General features: G+C 40.4%; 1 protein-coding gene across 2 annotated transcripts in view; it reads left to right on the top strand.

Moving 5' to 3' along the window:
- SELP (selectin P) overlaps positions 1–17,716 on the top strand; it is a 43,615-nt gene extending 25,899 nt beyond the window's left edge. For both annotated transcript variants that reach the window (XM_061160280.1, XM_061160279.1), the window contains 8 exons: positions 1,421–1,606; positions 8,405–8,590; positions 9,703–9,915; positions 10,953–11,138; positions 12,034–12,153; positions 15,126–15,156; positions 16,280–16,335; positions 17,001–17,716. In XM_061160280.1, coding sequence (XP_061016263.1) covers positions 1,421–1,606; positions 8,405–8,590; positions 9,703–9,915; positions 10,953–11,138; positions 12,034–12,153; positions 15,126–15,156; positions 16,280–16,334 — 977 coding nt within the window. In that variant the 3' untranslated portion in view covers position 16,335; positions 17,001–17,716. The remainder of the gene's footprint in view (positions 1–1,420; positions 1,607–8,404; positions 8,591–9,702; positions 9,916–10,952; positions 11,139–12,033; positions 12,154–15,125; positions 15,157–16,279; positions 16,336–17,000) is intronic.
- The last annotated feature ends 318 nt before the right edge of the window (positions 17,717–18,034 follow it).

Below are 18,034 nucleotides of genomic sequence, written 5' to 3'. Positions count from 1 at the left end.
CATGGCACCACACCGCCCCCCGCCCCATTTGTCCTTACAGTTCAGAGGCTTCTTGACTTGTCTTCCTCTCCCCTCTCCTCACCCCCACACTGAATACAGAAAGACTTTTCAAGTGGTGGAAAATACCAGGTCTTTGGACAAATGGATGAGATGAGTGATGTAGCTGGAGAGAAGAAGGGAGGAAGGGAAGAGACACGTACAGAAAATGCTCACAAAGCCTCAAGCAGTTCAAATCTGTGGCTGAAAGACAGCCCTGGTTCATCGACACTCCCACTGTCTCTGGTCTAAAGCCACACACGACCCAATCAGGCCAAACAGTGAAGAAGAAACACTCTAAACCATGTATTCATTTTTTTTAAAGGCCAGTGTGTTTAATTAAGTTTTATTTCATTAATTGGCTGAGGGATATCTTGGCAGCCATTAATATTTGCATACATAGTATTTTCACTTTTGAACCTTATAAAAATCCTGAGAACTATGTAATGCTATTATCCACATTTTAAAGGTGAATAAACATATGGAAGTTCAGAGACTGGCTAAAAGTCACAGAGCATGATCTCCAACCAAATCAGATCCTTTAGCACCACAAACTCTACATGGATAAGCTGTGGCAAAGAACTGTGATATCTTATTGACCATTTTTTGTAAGTAGACAGGTAGAGTCATTTGCTGCTGGTCACTGTAGGATAAGACTGGTGGAAAAAACATTTGCAGATGGCCAGTTACATTATTTGCCTACTTTGTGCCATGATTTTTTAATTTAATTTTTGCCTATGATTTTGTTAACTTATTATTTTATATAATAATAAATTTGAGGTTCTCTGCAAACCTGTTCTCTGAGGTTCTGAGGTTCTCTGTTATTTTTCCCATTTCATAGATGAAGCAACTGAGGTTCAGTATGTTTATTGTCCAGAAATGTAATGCTAGTGAGTAACAGAGGCAGGTTTTGGACCCAGAGTTCATCACTTGGTTGGGGGAAGGAACTTTTGGAAGGGGAGAAAGTATTTTACTCCATTTCCCTATTTCCAATCACGTGTCATTATTTTCTGGCAAGGTTATTGGGTCTACCTCTGGAGAAAGTGTCAAGGGAGCAGTCACTCCCACTCCCGTCCAGGGGTAACTAACATGAACTGCATCACCATCACCATCTTTCCCAACAAAGTGCCAGCACTCTTTTAAATCACCTCTAAAGCTCTTTTAAAGCTCTTTAGGGGTAAGTGTTTCAGGATACCAACCCACTGTCAGCTGCTGTTTCACACATTCGGGACGTCTAACTGGTGACTAGTCCCATGAAATTTAAACAGTTCTAACCCAGTACTGCACTAGTCTGTTACGGACACACACAAACACACACACATTGATTTAAGTGGCTGTGTTCTAAAACAACCTTCTCTCTCCTCCTTGGCCGTGCCCATGCTAGCTGTTACCTGCGCACCTCTGCCAAACCCTCAGAATGGAGAAAAGACTTGTGTCCAACCTCTTGGAGGTTCCAGTTATAAGTCCACATGCTGGTTCACATGTCATGAGGGATTCTCTTTATCCGGACCAGAAAGACTGGACTGTGCTCCATCTGGACACTGGACGGGTTCCCCACCCACGTGTGAAGGTAGGACAATGGGTTTATCCTTTCTTATGGCTTCTCAGGTAACAGTATAGAATGGAGCATCATCATCATCAGGAACTCATGTAAACCTCAAGCTAAAGGAAGCCTTCTCTTCAAGGCATAACAATCTAGACCAAAAGCTTCCCCCCCGCCCGCCGAATATTCTTGTAACAATAACTTTAACCATTTCATAGTTCCATAATGTATTTCAATGTCATTGTGACATTTGATGTTTATCACAATCCTGAAATAATGAGGACAGGCCATATTATCACCATTTTATGGATGAGAAAATAGAGGCTCAGAGATTAGGTAATTTATGGAAATTCCCACTATTAGTGCTGAAGCTCAGCTATGTCACTGGGACTTTTACCTCATTATAAAGAATTTTCTTACTACACTCTTATTCATTCCCATATTCTCCTTCACTGAGCATTGCTAAGCCCCAGACACTGAGCTTACCTCAGGGGTGGCTGTGACTCCATCCCAGCCCCTGGAGGATCTCACAGTCTAAGCATTTGTGTCTAGCCTCTCCTTGCTCCAGTTCCATATGGATTACAAGCTCCCTGAGGGCAGGAACGGCACCACCTTCACCTTTGCATGTCCTGCAGCAGCTAGACAGAAACAAATGTAGGTGTGTGACAAGTATCTGTTGAACTGAATCTTCTCATTTACCAAGCCTTTTTGACAATGAATTAGTGGATCCTCAAAGGCAATGGGCAGATCTTATCTGTCTGTGATTCCCCCTGAAACATCTGGCTGACACATATCTGGTATATGAAAGTGAAAGTGTTAATCGCTCAGTCGAGTCTGACCCTTTGTGACCGCATGGACTGTAGTCTGCCAGGCTCCTCTGTCTACGGGGATTCTCCAGTCAAGAATACCAGCTAGCTATTCCCTTTTCCAGGGGATCTTCCCAACCAAGGGCTTGAACCCAGGTCTTCTGCATTGCAGACAGATTCTTTACCATCTGAGCCACCAGAGATAGTGTGCTCTAAGGTAGAAGTTTGCAAACTGATTCATTTATAGCTCATGTTTACTTTCAAATGTCATCATTTTGCCCTGTGACAACCTAGGGGGCTAGGATGGGGTGGTAGATGGGAGGGAGGCTCAAGAGAGAGGGGACATATGTATACCTATGGCTGATTCATGTTGTGTGGCAGAAACCAACACAACATTGTAAAACAATTATCCTCCAATTAAAAGTAAATTAATTAAAAAAACAGTCATTACACAATTTAAGTTGCAGGAATAAGCAATTTTACAGCATTTTTTTAACCTGTAACATATGAAACCCAGAATAAAAGCAATATTCTTAAAGGAAAAAAGTCACCTTTTTTTATTCTTTGGTTCTACTGTTCCATGTACTACAGTCAGGAATAATAAAACCAGCAATAATAGCTAATTTTTATTGTTTGAGTAAGTACTAGCTATTACATTTGCATTTTTGCATCCAATACACAAAAGCCTTAACATGGTTATCATTATCCCTGTTTTAAAGATGAAGAAATGGAGGCTTTGAGAAGATAAATAGCTGGCAAAGATGTGTGTGCTACATCTTAGCTACAAAGTGCAGTTAGGATTCAAACCCAGGTCTAGCCTGATTACAGGACTAGAGCTTTTACCACTACACTACACTGCCACCCAGTGGCCAGTTTATAAATCCCGGGTCAGCTCAGTTCAGTTCAGTTGCTCAGTCGCGTCCTCTTTGTGACCCCATAGACTGCAGCACGCCAGGCTTCCCTGTCCATCACCAACTCCCAGAGCCTACTCAAACTCATGTCCATCGCATCAGTGATGCCACCCAACCATCTCTTCCTCTGCCATCCCCTTCTCCTCCTGCCTTCAATCTTTCCCAGCATCAAGGTCTTTTCCGCTGAGTCAGTTCTTCGCCATCAGGTGGCCAAAGTATTGGAATTTCAGCTTCAACATCAGTCCTTCCAATGAATATTCAGGACTGATTTCCTTTAGGATTAACAGGTTGGATCTCCTTGCAGTCCAAGGAACTCTCAAGAGTCTTCAACACCACAGTTCAAAAGCATCAGTTCTTTGGCACTTAGCCTTCTTTATGTCCAACTCTCACAACTATACATGCCTACTGGAAAAACCATAACTTTGACTAGACGAACCTTTGTTGGCAAAGTAATGCCTATGCTTTTTAATATGCTGTCTAGGTTGGTCATAATTTTTCTTCCAAGGAGCAAACGTCTTTTAATTTCATGGCTGTAGTCACCATCTGCAGTGATAGTCATTCGTAAATTCCACTGTTCTTGTCTAATTGCAGCGGCAACTGCAGTAGCAGTTGTTCTAAAATGAACTCTAGATGAGTGATCAAATGAGTGAATATGTTTTTAGAAATCTATTAGTGAAAAGAGCTAAATACTTATTTTTTCTTATTCCTTCTTGTGGAATGAGCACTAGATTAATATCCAAAGACTTGTATTGCTCTTCCCTGAAGTTATGGAGTCACATAGAAGATCATGTCACACCCTGATATTCTCGATTCCAAAAGGAGAGGAGTGGACAAGGACACCTCTGAGGTTTTTTCCCTGGACAAGGATTCTATAGGCTAAAGTACATAAAATGCTACTGTGTGTGCATGTGTGCTGTCTTGTCCGACTCTTTGTGACTCCATGGACTGTAGCCTGCTTGTCTCGTTTGTCCATGGGTCTCTGTCCATGGAATTTTCCAGGCAAGAATACTGGAGTGGGTTGCCATATTGTCCTCCAAGAGATCTTCCCAACCCAGGGATCTAATACATGTATCTTGCGTCTCCTGCATTGGCAGGCAGATTCTTTACATTGCACCACCTTGGAAGTCCAAAATGCTATCATCTATTGTAAAAAAAAAAAAAAAAATACACTACAAGCCATACAGGGAATCTAGGACTTTGATAGCTGATATCTTTAGGGCTTGTGCTTCATCACAGATTTCTCAGTCACTCATTTGCTTAGTCCATGGGCATTTATCATGAGTTCTGTTTTTCCACATTCTAAGTCTAAAAAAAAAAAAAAACAAACTGAGATATAAGAAATACCTCACTGAAGTTTTTTTGTTTTTGTTTTTCTCATGAAAGTTTTAAATCATACATTGCAATCAACATGGTTGTTAAATCTGTAATCTCTGAAGCCCCCATTCCTCCTGACTCTCTTCCACCTCCTTTTCTCCACATGAGCTGACATTTCAGGCCTGGCCCTGCCCAGTGTCTAAAACTAAACTTGACCATGGGCAGCAGCTTTTGTGAGCTATGGGCTTTGGAATTGCCAACCTGGTCTGAACCCGATAGTTAGCTCTGGCTTTTGGACCTGTGTTTCTATCTCATTCTCCAAATTTAGTCTCTAGATTTAGGCAGAGTTCCTCTTCTTTTCCCATATGCCTGAGTCCATGAATTTTGAAACTTTCAGCAGTGAACTCTGATTTTCACCTGGTGTTCTGCAGAGCCCTGGACTCTATCAGAGGGGATTGAGGGGTACCATGTACATAGGGGTGGTGTGGCAAGTGCACCAAGCCTCTTGTTTCATAGTGCAAAGTGGGGCTCCATTTTTTTTTTTAGTGGGTCCACAGATATTCCCCTTTCTGTTAGAATGTCAGTTTCCTGGGCTCTCTAGGACTTGAGCTCCGCCTGCATTTCCTAATCTTCCCCCTTGCCTTTACCCACCAGGACCTGAATTCCTTTCCCTGAATATAAAGCGGTACTGAGTTGCTCCCATCTGGTTGCTCTGTCCCCTACATTCCTGGCTGTTGGACCACTATCCTGATACTATGACTGTTCCCTCAATCACGTTGTCATTGACTCTCTGGAGGCCCTGTTCAGCTGCTGGACCTGACTCCTAATGACCAACCTCACCTTGATGGGGAGGTGAGGGTCCTGGTTTTGAGTCCCAGTCCTAGCTCTGTCCTTCTGCCACACCCCCACTCATCCAAGATCTAAAATACAGCAGACTGGCACCCTCTAAGCTCTGGCCTGGCTCACATTTCTGTTCCATTTCTCCACTCCTCCAACTTTTATCTGACTCCATGAAGATTCCCAGTCTTTATTTTCAAAGTTTGAGTTTAGAACCACCAACTCAATGAAATTTATTATGTATAACTATTTTTTCTTTCCAAAAATTTCATGACAAAACATGAAATTTGACTCAAGCTAAAAAATAATAATAATACACAGAGACAAAGAATTCATTAAAATTAAAATAGCATAAAAAAATATTTTATCAGTTGATGACAGCATGTCAGTGAACCCACTAATTCATGAATTCACATGCCATCATGTTCATCTACATCATGAATTATACAAAACATCAGTGAAGACCATTTCAATAGACAGCACTGCTTTGAAGTCCATGAAAGTAGAGCATTAAGTATGGTGACAAAAGCAGCTCTTATCCATTTCCTATTCTTCTTGTAATAAGTCAGTTTTTAATAAAGGTTTAGAGTAGGCTCAAGAATATGACTACTTTTTGTTGTTACCCAGAGAGGGCACCCCTTGGTAAAAATCTCTTCCTCTACCTCTGCACTAGGCCCCTTCACTCCACCAACTTCCTCAAATTTAATTCAGCCCCTGATTGCTGAGTGCCCACCACTTGCCAGATCTGGACTAGGCTTCCACGTACCTCATCAAGTCTGCCCCTCAGACCGGAAAACATGCTTTCTTGTGGAAGTTAGTCAAATCCTTCTTAGGGGCCTTTGATTCGACAAGGTTCGTGTTTACAGAAGAGGGTTCAGAGACTTTCCTAGATACAAAAGGCTATGTTTATAACCTTGGCAGAAAAAGACTCATAGAACTGAGACCAAAGCACATCCCCCAAATAGATTTAATGCTGTGGAATTCTCTTTGTATGCTAGGGGTCACTTAAGTCAATTTTTAAAAACAGAAACTCCTCTTGTTTCTTTTCACATCATGTAAAAACACTTGTCAGAATGCATCCAAATTAAATTGTGCTTACTAACACTCATTCTTTTGACAAATATTCTTAGATCTCTCTACTCTGTGTCAGGCACTGTTGCCTGGGGTATAGCCGATATTATGTAGTTTTTGGGAGATTCTGAAAAAGTTATTTTAGTGAAAATGTTCATAAATGATTTAATATCTATGACTTATACCAATAGATAATAAAAGTTTGATAAACAGAATTGATCTGCCAGGCATGGATTCATTAATTACTCAAACATTTCATAGTTCTAAACTGAAATTCAGTATGTTACTTTGGCTATGTGAATGGTTTCACACAATCCACAGTCCTTCAGTGAACAGCCCACTCCAAAAACACGTGGGCCAGCATGTAAAAACCAATACTTTTGCATGAGGCGTTGCACAGGGCTTTGAGAGGTTTAAGCAAAACAGCTAAGCAAAATGAGACTTATCTGACCAAGGCATTGCTTTCAGATACCCTTGGATTTAAAGAAAGGACAGTCACTTAATTTGGCAATAACTCAACGTGAGTGAAAGTCGCTCAGTTGTGTTCAACTCTGTGATCCCATGGACTCTACAGTCCATGGATTTCTCCAGGTCAGAATACTGGAGTGGGCAGCCGTTTCCTTCTCCAGGGGATCTTCCCAACCCAGGGATCGAACCCAGGTCTTTGGCATTTGCAGATGGATTATTTTCCAGTTGAGCCACCAGGGAAGCCCAAGAATACTGGAGTGGGTAGTCTATCCCTTTTCCAGGGGATCTTCCCAACCTAGGAATCAAACCAGGGTATCCTGCATTGCAGGCGGATTCTTTACCAGCTGAGTTACCAGGGAAGCTTCAATAACCCAATATTTGTTGATAAATAATAGTCTCATATCAGAGAATGTCACTGAGAGAAAGATATGATCCTAAGATAAATATGTAACTTCAATAAATTTATAAAAATAGTTTTTGAAGGAAATAGTAAATTCATTTACTCATACACTTGGCATATGGTTGTCGAGCACCATCTCTTGAGATCCTGCAGTGTGATTGTGGGATACACAAATATTTATGATTCTTGGGTTTAGGAGCTTTCCATCCAGGAGAAGAGGGAAGAGTTGACACGTGATATAGCATGAGAGTTCAAATAAAACACCAATGTGTTCAGAGGAGAAGACTTCAGGCTGCAGTGATCAGCAGAGGCTTTGGAAAGGCTGTGTTTGATTGGATCCCAGAGGATGGCTGGGATTTTATTTAATGAAAACTGAAAGAAATTTAGGGCAGTGCTCAGAGCCAAGGACCAGAGGCAAGAACACATGAGGTCAGTTAAGGGAATTCCCGGGGAATACTCTAGCTTGACCAGGAGGTTTTGCAATTACTTCTGCTATGAAACTGTGGTTTTAAAAAAATAAAAGCCTGGGGGTCCAAACGGAAGGAACAGTAATTTAGGACAGAATGTGATCATTGCAGGTATAGATGTGCTGAATTTGTGGGGACAGCAGGATATCTAACTGGAAGTAATTTCAGGCAGAATGAAGGACAGAAATGAAACCCTGGACTGCCCTTCTACAAAGAGGATAGTGAGAGTCAGGGAGGCCACAAGATCTCTGAAGCAGAAGGTTTAGAGAAAAGAGGATGAAATGGTGAATTCTTGAGTCTGACTGCTTAAACCTTTGACTCCTTCATTTTTAGAATGTCTCCCTATATCCTCTTTGTAGACCCACCATCCTTGCCCCTGCCCTCTGCACTTCATGACTTGTGTTTGTTGTGAAATGTCTGCTACCTAGCAAAACACCGGAGATAGTGGGAGGGCAATAAGTATTTGTTGAAGACATGAATGCATTAATCTGGCGCAAAACAGGGTTTCGAATCAATTTGGAGATTGTGACATTCTTGATTTGGTTCTTCAGCCATCAAGTGTCCGGAACTATCTGCCCCTGAGCAGGGAAGCCTGCACTGTCCTGACACGCATGGAGAATTCATTGTTGGCTCCATCTGCCACTTCTCCTGTAACAAGGGCTTGAAGCTGGAGGGGTCCAACCATGTTGAGTGCACAGCTTCCGGGAGATGGACAGCACCCCCACCAGCCTGCAAAGGTAAAACAGTGTATCCTCACAGGACAGCCTTTCTTCTAGAAATTTCCTCAACAAAAATAACAAATACTTAACATACACTCTTACTATATGACAGGTACACATAATATTATTATTATTATGAAAGCTTCACTTCTGTCATGAAGTGGGTTATCTATTGGGATACAGGAAATATAGCCCATGGATTTAAAAAATATATAAGGAGTGGCAGGACTTGTTCATATTTGTGAATAAAAGATATACTGATTTTTAAGCACAAATTTTCTTTCATAATTTTGGCTTCTTTTTCTCAATGAGCTTTGTTGGGTCCATTGAATGGTTTCCATTTCTTCATCACCAGGAGAGCACTAGGGGTGGAGTCACTGGTAGAATGTTTCAAATCAAGGAACAGAAGTGGGGAGAGGTCAGTTGTCATCTCTCTGCCACATGGCAAGTTAGTGACAGAGTCAGTGGCATTTTCCACACCTCACATTTCATGCTGACCTTTGGCCTGAAGATAATTAACACCTCCCAATAAAGCAGCAATGGGCAAGCAATTGGTCTATGCATATTTTGCTGAATTTTCTTATTTCTACACCCATTATTCTGTGGTTTTTTTTTTCTTTCTTGGTTTGGTTTTCTTCTTAATATAAGTAACACTGACATTCCCTCCCCAAATTCTTCTTCTGGCCAGAAGAATCATCTCCTCAAGAACAATTTTAGATAATTGTTTCATCTGGTTTTCTATGGTAGTGGATGGTTTAGTTGCTAGGTTATGTCTGACTCTTTTGTGAACTCATGGATTATAGCCCGCCAGGTACCTCTGTTCATGGGATTTTGCAGGCAAGAATACCGGAGTGGATCGCCATTTCCTTCTCCAGGGGATCTTCCCGCACCAGGGATGGAACCCAATATCTCCTGCATTGCAGGCAGATTCTTTACTGCTGAGCCACCAGGGAAGCCCCTAGTTTTCCATACCTGATTTTAATAGTTTTCCTTAACTTCCTTAAGGAGCTATTGCTAGAACCTCCCTGATTATGAAAGGACCAGAAGACAGTTACTGCATGTCAGTCTTAACTCTGTTGTGCTCCTCTTAGCTGGGAGCTCTGTAAATTGAAACTTTTTTTTTTTCGCAGTGGACACAGCATCAGCTCTTGTTCCAGTGGTGCAATGCCCACCCCTCATCGCTCCAATGCAGGGAACAATGTCCTGTCAGCATCATCTGAGGAACTTTGGTTTGAATACCACTTGCCACTTTGGATGCAAAGCTGGATTCACACTCATGGGAGATAGAGCTCTCCGATGCAGACCTTCCAGACAATGGACAGCAGTAGCTCCCACGTGCAGAGGTAAGGTGAAACACAGGAGGCAGCTCCGACACTATCTTCTAGCATGCTAGGCATTGTCCATGGCTGTCGAAATCCTATCCAATGCCAGTGACCACTTCAGGTGTCAGCTCCTCCATGAAACCCACAACAATCCCAATTAGAAGTAATGAGCAACAGGCATATCACGTTTCCCCTTCCTTCCATCACAAGCTAATACTCTGGTACTCCTAAAGGAGGAAACATATGGAAATGACAAAATGTGTTACAGCCATAAACATGCTGAACGTGAAACCAGTTATATGAATTGTGAGTTACAAGGTACAATTCTATTGATGATGTGGCCTTGTAAACTTTCCATATTTCATAACTGGAACCCAATTAAAAAGATAAATTATGAATGTTACCTCTTGAAGACCTATACCCTATGCATGAAGCACTGTGTCTCTTCCATCATTATATTCCCTATGAAGCACAGCACAGTGCTTTGCAAATGTCAGTATTGCCCAACAACATTTGCTAAATTCAGTTTCCTGAGCTGAGTTAAATTTGAGTTAAATTTCGTTTTCTGTACACAAATTTGGGAGAATATCCTGAAATGCCCTGAAAAACAGTTTAAAGAGAATGGTGCTCTCTACTTCTTTCAGACTTTCAGAGGCCAGGTATGCTGAACAATTGTTATCTCAAGAAATATGTGCTGACATGGCAGTTAATTGCCAGTGGTAGTAATAATAATATTTAGGACAACAGTATTTTTGAGAAGCAAAATTCTGTAAATAGTACTTTTGTGGGCAAGACTGATCAATCCACTGGAAGTTTATTTATTGAATTGCCACTTTGTGCCCTCCTTAGTTCTTTGGCTATCATTCTTTGAGTATATATCTCAGTACGTTTGATATTGGAAGACCTTGTGGGAATGCCAAAAATAGCTCATGTCCTTTCTGATCTTTTGTATTCCACCACATCTATTGGCAACCTTAGCCATGTTTCATATGAAACCATAATCTCTTTTATCTTCATTCTGTATATTTGCTTTTCCTACATTCTTTTTTCTTCTGCAGCTGTCAAATGCTCCAAGCTACCCATTACTGAGCCAATAGTGATGAACTGCTCCAACCCTTGGGGAAATTTCAGCTATGGATCAACCTGCAGCTTCCATTGCCCAGAGGGTCAATTACTTAGTGGCTCAGAAAGAACAGCATGCCAAGAGAATGGTCAGTGGTCAACAACCTTGCCAACCTGCCAAGGTATATGTCTCATACAGGTTAAGAAGTCGCTTTCATATGGAAAATAATGAAATCAGTTTTTCTCCTCTGTGTGTTTCTTAATAGTGGTCTCACTTTCTATCACTGGGTTTCCCCTGCGTTTAATAATTGTTTCACAATGAATCAAACAGAATCTCTGAATCTTATACAGCACAGTGGGAATCAAATTTAAACAATCACCACTACTTTTTCAAAGCTCCAATTTGTGAAATGAATCCTCTCATTTCTTTCTAATCTTTGTGTAGTATTGGATTGGCCAACAAGTCCAGCTGGGTTTTTCCATAAGATCTTACAGAAATACCCAAGTGAACTTCTTGGCCAACCTAATACATCTTGAAGTTTCAAGATGTTTTAAACTGAAGGTTATTTAATGAAGAATCCTAATTCATTATCTCAGAAGACCTTTGTTTACCATATACCTCCCCCAAATACCATGTGTCTTCCTTAATCAAGCTCTGCTTGTAAGGTTTATTTCATCCCCTTCCATTTTTTCCCCTCTAGTAGCTTGTTGTAACTACTTTTTGTCATAAAAATGAATCTTCAATTACCTTCCCCCTCAAATTACCCAGTTTATTTTATTTGTCCAAAGTGCCATTTAATTATCTAATTCCATTTATTGAGTCTGTACCTTGACTCCTTGGAAATTATGTTTGATATTTAAGCATTAGGAAGAAAATCAAGTTCTGCTTGTGTCCCATTCTGTTGGAGTGATTTACGACTTCCAGGCTTTTTGTGCTGGGTTGTTAGCACTGCCAGGACCTTGGAGGACTTATTTGATCTCACACCTTAGCATTGTTGGGGCCCTTCTGGTGGAATGATGGTCTTCTGCACAAAACACTTCTTATGTCTCACATGTGTGTGTGTGTTTGTTTTGCAGCAGGGCCACTGACTATCCAGGAAACCCTGACTTATGTTGGTGGAGCAGCAGCTTGTACAACAGGCCTAGTGACGGGTTCGATACTCCTGGCTCTGCTAAGAAGGCGTTGCAGACAAAAAGGTAAATTGGAAACAGTATTTTCCTTATTTTCTTCTTTCAAGTGATTTGGGGCAAGGCAGTGAAACCACAACTTCAGTGGTTCATGTCTGAAAACATTTGCATTAAAAGAAAACAATGCCAAGTTAAGTGGTCTTGAGGACCAACTCCCATCAGAGTCAAATTTAGGGAAAAAATAATAAAAGAAAACACAGATCCTCATATAATGGAGATCTGGAGATGGGCCTGGAAATCTGAATTTTTCATAAGTTCCTCCCCACCCCAAATCCACCTACTAAGATTTTCGAGGCCAGTGTGCATACTGACACTTGAGGCTTCTGGCCTAGGGAACCTTCGTTATTCCCAAAACTAACTAGAAAGGAGTTATACTTCATTCATTCATTCCTTCACACAATGGCTATTTATTGGTCAACTGATTAGGTAGTGTAACCCAAAATGACAGTCTTTGATATTAAGGAATGTATAATTCAGTAGGTGACTTGGATAAGTTAAATCAATGCTAATACTGAAGTGTATCAAGTGCATTAGGGCAAAAACACTACCTGACTACTTCTGGAACACAAAATAGAAGGGTCCCACCCAGTCTGATAGGGCAGAAAAGGCTCTTTTAAGTTTGACTTTGAAGAATAAGAGGAATGGATTTTGCCAAAGGAAAAAATCAAAACAGAGTTATAGCAGAGATAATGGCATGTGACAAGGCCTAAAAGGGCAAAATAAATGGGAAAATGCTATGTTCAATAGTTTATTGCACCTGAATTGGAAGGAAAAAACGAATGGAGAAAGTGAAAAACAAAGCTGGAAGTGTAAAAGAGCTGCTGCTTTAGAAATGACTTGGTATGAAAGCTAAGAGATGTGTATGTGCTCATGAAAACTTGTAGAGCTAATTCAGGATTGAGGCAAGAAAGTAACCCAAATGGATGAAGATTTTCTATAAGGGAAACTGTGTTTCTTGGGTTGTTCATTAAAAGATAGCTGTAGCCTAGGAATAAAAAGAGAACCCTCCCTTAAGAGGTCAAACATCCTTTCATTTGTCTGCCTGAGATGCTCAGCCTGTTCATAAGTTGAGAAGCCTCTTCTTTTTTTAAAATTGAAGTACAGTTGATTTACAATGTTGTGCCAATCTATACAGCTAAGTGACTCATTTTTACACATACATACATTCTTTTTTAAACAGCCTTTTCCATTATGGCTTATCCCAGGAGATTGGATACAGTTCTCTATTCTACACAGTAGGATGTTGTTTATTCATTTATATGTAATAGTTGGCAGCTACCAGACCCAAATTCCCAGTTCATCCCTTTTCTTCCCGTCCTCCCCCTTGGCAATCACAAGTCTGTTATCTATGTCTGTGAGTCTGTTTTGTAGATAAGTTCATTTGTGCGATATTTTAGATTTCACATTTAAGTGATATAATATGGTATTTGTCTCTTTCTGACATAAAAAAGCCTCTTCAAATAAGCTAATGAGGCTGCTCATCTTTCTTCATAAAACTGGGGGTATCAGAGGGGTCAGGAATGCTCAAATCCAGGGACAGAAATTGGCTATGTTAAAAGTACCTGCCAGCACTCTCCTGGAATTGAGATTTCAACACCTATTTTTCACTGCTCAGAGGAAGAACCCCTTGTTCCCTATTCTCATGCTCTCTCCCTTCACAAAGCCACCATAGATTTAGGCTGATTTTCCAAAGTTCCTTCATATACTATCCTGTGAGTGAGTGAATAGGACAACAGATAAACAATAACTCTGCTTAAAGACCAAGAATTTACAACCAGTCCCTCCATGCAACATCTGTGCCTGCTTAACCTAATCCAGAAGGCAGAGGCGAGAGCTCTTAAGACCCTGATCCTAATCTCCATTGCCATGTGAGAATCCTGTTTCTGCATCTTCCCCAAATTCTTTCTTTAGTTTTGAGACATTTCCAGGGAACCCTCTGAACTATGGAGAGCGATCAGCCACCACCCATCCTCCAATATCTATATAATACAAAAATTCATTTGTGGGGATGGAATGTTCTCCCTTGATCTGCCCCACTTTGATTTTAAACTTTCTAGGATTCCAAGTTCAAATACTAGGAAAGGCCTGCATATTATGTCCCTCCCCTGCAAATTCAAAGTGCACCCTCATTATCACATTGAAAGTTCAATCATGCCTTGTAATAAATACACTTGTTCTTTTTCATTTCACCTAATATTTTCTAAATGTATTTAGGCATGAGATGCTTTCCCCTTTTTATCTACCCATGGGATGATTGACAGACATGTTGCCATGTTTAAAGTTTCCACAATCAGAGTTCAGTGTCTGGATTATGACAGGAGGCCCCCAATAGTATAAATGATCAGGGAAGGAAAACATCCACTGTTATGTTGGTTTGGGTTTGTTTATGCAATTAGCTTGCCCAAGCTCAATTGGTAAAGAATCTGCCTGCAATGCAGGAGACCTGGGTTGGATTCCTGAGTCGGGAAGATCCCTCGGAGAAAGAAATGGCAACCCACTCCAGTATTCTTGCCTGCAGAACCCCATGGACAGAGGAGTCTAACAGGTGTCGCAAGAGTCAGATATGACTTAGTGACTAAACCACCACCAAATAATGATTGACAGAGTATTGGCAGAATGCAAACATAGAGGGCCTCAAGTGCCAAAGAAATGGATTTTGAGAACCGATGGTCTCAATGATATCAAGAGTAGCCAAGAGGATGAAGTCAGGGACCAGAGGTAGGAGGACAGGTTGTTAGTGAAAGAGAGGAGAAGAAAGATGAGCGGACTCTGGAGTTACATATTGCTGAATGTTTAATTTAGCCTAAAACAGGTCCCATCTCTCAGGGAGGGATTGTTCCCAATAAGTCCCTTAAAATAAGCCCGTTTGGAAATCAGTCTGCTGACTTCCCCCAATAATCCCTATCGCTGATGACCTTTCCCCTTCATCTCATTTTTTTTTTCTTTTAAACCAATCTTCTGTGTCTTCTTGCTTATTTCAGATGATGGAAAAAGCCCCTTGAACCCTCAAAGGTAAGATGGAAATGTTTTATGGTTAAATTTTTCTAGTTTGACTTTTTAATTCACTCTATGAATTATTAATTCACTGTATGTCAGAATGACTATACAGACATGCCTTTTATGAAACAGTCTTTGGCAATGTCCCCTAGACTAATTCTGAAGCAAAATTTACCAGCAATATGTCCCAGCAATACATAATATTTAAAAAAAAAATCACTAAGTGCCCTAATGATAATATAAAGGAGAAATACAAGATATAAGGGAAAGTGACATAGAAATAGCACACTGGAACTGGGGCACCACACTAGCAGGTGCTATGAGGTCATCCGTCAGATACTTGTACCTTCATTCAAGTAGAATCACTATGAAGGCAACAGTCATAAAGGTCAGCTGAGAGGAATATTCTATTAGTGAGTCAAACAGTATCAGAAGTGTTGTCAACACCAACCTGATTTTTTAAAATGATGAACTATTCTGGCAAAGAGTTGGAAAACCTGTTATTATCTTCTCTTAATTCAGATGGTAATTGCATTTTAAAAGATACACCCAAAAAGCTTAACATTTATATGTAAAGCCGTTCAGTTTTAGGCTCAGAGATTTTTCACCTCCAGGAATGTTGAGTAGCTTTTCTAAAGTTGTATGGAGTGTATAAGACAATTCTTTTGTGCCTTGGGCATTTTAGGACATCCAGCATCCTTCAGTTCAGTTCAGTTCATCCTTAGCCCCTGCCTAAATGTCAATAGTAAGTCTTGCTCATTATGAAAATTTTAAAAAATGGCTATATATAGAGCAGTACTACCATTCTTTGAAAACTATTGCCATATGATCAAGTATTAAGGGTAGAATTTTAAAAGGATTTCCTCTCACAAGGAAGAGGCTGCAGCAGGGGTCAGAGCAGGTATTCAGTACCTAAAGTACCAACAATAACTTGGGTACGAAGTGCAAAGAAAATCACCCAGAACAATTAATTAGGATCTTGAAAATCTCTTTGATTTTTACTCTTCTTTCCCTCTAAAATCAGAGAATTTCATGGGTGGGTGGTATTTCATGGTCTCTGGATGAACTATGTGAAGGACTGGGGCCAAGGACAAAGCATCAAATGGCAAGCTCATCTTTTTTTGTTTCTGTTCTTTAGCCACCTAGGAACATATGGAGTTTTTACAAATGCTGCATTTGACCCAAGCCCTTAAGGTAAGTTGCCTATGGAGGTAGTTTTGAAGGAAATAGACAGTAGGAAAAGGAAAAATATAAAGCTTGCCTTTCTTTATATAATCAGGAGTTACACTTTAAGCATGTTTTAAAGTTCAAACTATGCAGAAAATTGTGTTGGCAGTAGGAGACAGGTCTAGCAGTAGAGTGACTATAGAAAGTGAGTACATAGGAGAATTTCCATTTACTCCAGGATATAAATGTTCTAATTAGACATAACTTATTTCAGGATGTATGACATTCCCATTACTGGCTGCTAAATGGTACTGATACTGTGGCCTTGCTTGATCACCAGAAATCATGACAACTAGAAAAATTTTACAAACTTTATGGAGCCAGTTCCCTATGCAACCTGCTGGGAAAACAAAAATCATATGATATTGTCATATAATTATAAAAAATAATATGATATTGTCATATATTATAATGTTATATTATCATATAATATCATATATACCATATATGATAATACCTTCTTTCTCCCCAAAAGCTCAGTGAGTGATTAAGTTTCCTAAATAGCCTAAATGACAGAATATTTGGAATCTAGAAAAAGATTATACAAAGCCTTAGAGGGTACATATGATGAGAGCTTTCTTTCATCTTTTTCAGGAAAATACAATAATTTTATTTTTTGCTATCATTTTCAGAGACCTGTTCTTGTCTTGGTGACCTCGTCCAACCGCCACAGGATCCTATTTTTGAACATCAGCTTTCCCGAAAAGACTTGATTCAAGTGTTGAGTGTTTGCTGCAGTTTTCTGTAAATACTTGTGAATAAAGGACGTGGAATTTCCTTTAGATTAGTTCTGCACCAGAGCAGAAGGACTGGACCACAAGCCCCAATTCTCCACCCACCACCCTTTCCTGCTCCATTTCCTCTTCCTTCAACACAAGCTCAGAAGCTGGGACTGAGTGTTTCTGCGGTGGTCTGTGGGCTTTGACCTAGCTGTCACTTGCGGTACTAATTAGCTAGAGCCCAGAGCATGACTCACCAGATCAGACTGGAAAAATAAAAATGCCTCTTTATTTTTGGACTGGAGGAGGTTCTCCTCTACTTTGTTGGAAGGCAGGAGGTGTCTCTGACTTGAGGGAATTTCTATAGGATTTCCTGGGTCTTCAGGGCTTGCTGTTGATGAAGCCTTTTGGACTTCCTTGAAGCTCCAAGAGAGGCCTCTGGATGGCACCAGAGGCTGCAGAAGACTGGTGCTCCAGACAGGAAGGTAACATCGCTGTAGACCTTCCCTCCGCCGTCACTCTCCCCCGGAGGACCCAGAGACCAAACCTTGAATGAATAGTTAAAAGGATTCCCCTAAATGCTATGTTCTAGTGTTTGATATTTTGCTGAATAAAGTCTGTATCCATCACTTTGTTGACATTAATGTAATACACAATCATGGTTGTCCCAATTACAAACTCGAGACGAGAGTCGGCAAATATGTATCTTACCACCACCCTAAACGCACAAGAAGAAAATCAGAGAAGCAGAAAAGTCTTCATCACCTGAATGTGTTTTACCCATTCTTTGATTCACATATTTAATAAATACGTTATTAAAAGTTACACAGTACTTATCTGAAACTGACAGAAAAAATACAGAGCCAAACAATATAGCTGTCCTTTCTGTGAAAAGTGAGGCAATGAACATGTTACACAGACTAGGTAAACATGCAAATAAAAATGCA

Source organism: Dama dama, chromosome 14 (genome assembly GCF_033118175.1).
Source record: "Dama dama isolate Ldn47 chromosome 14, ASM3311817v1, whole genome shotgun sequence".
Lineage (NCBI taxonomy): Eukaryota > Metazoa > Chordata > Mammalia > Artiodactyla > Cervidae > Dama > Dama dama.
This window is presented reverse-complemented; position numbering and strand designations above follow the sequence as displayed.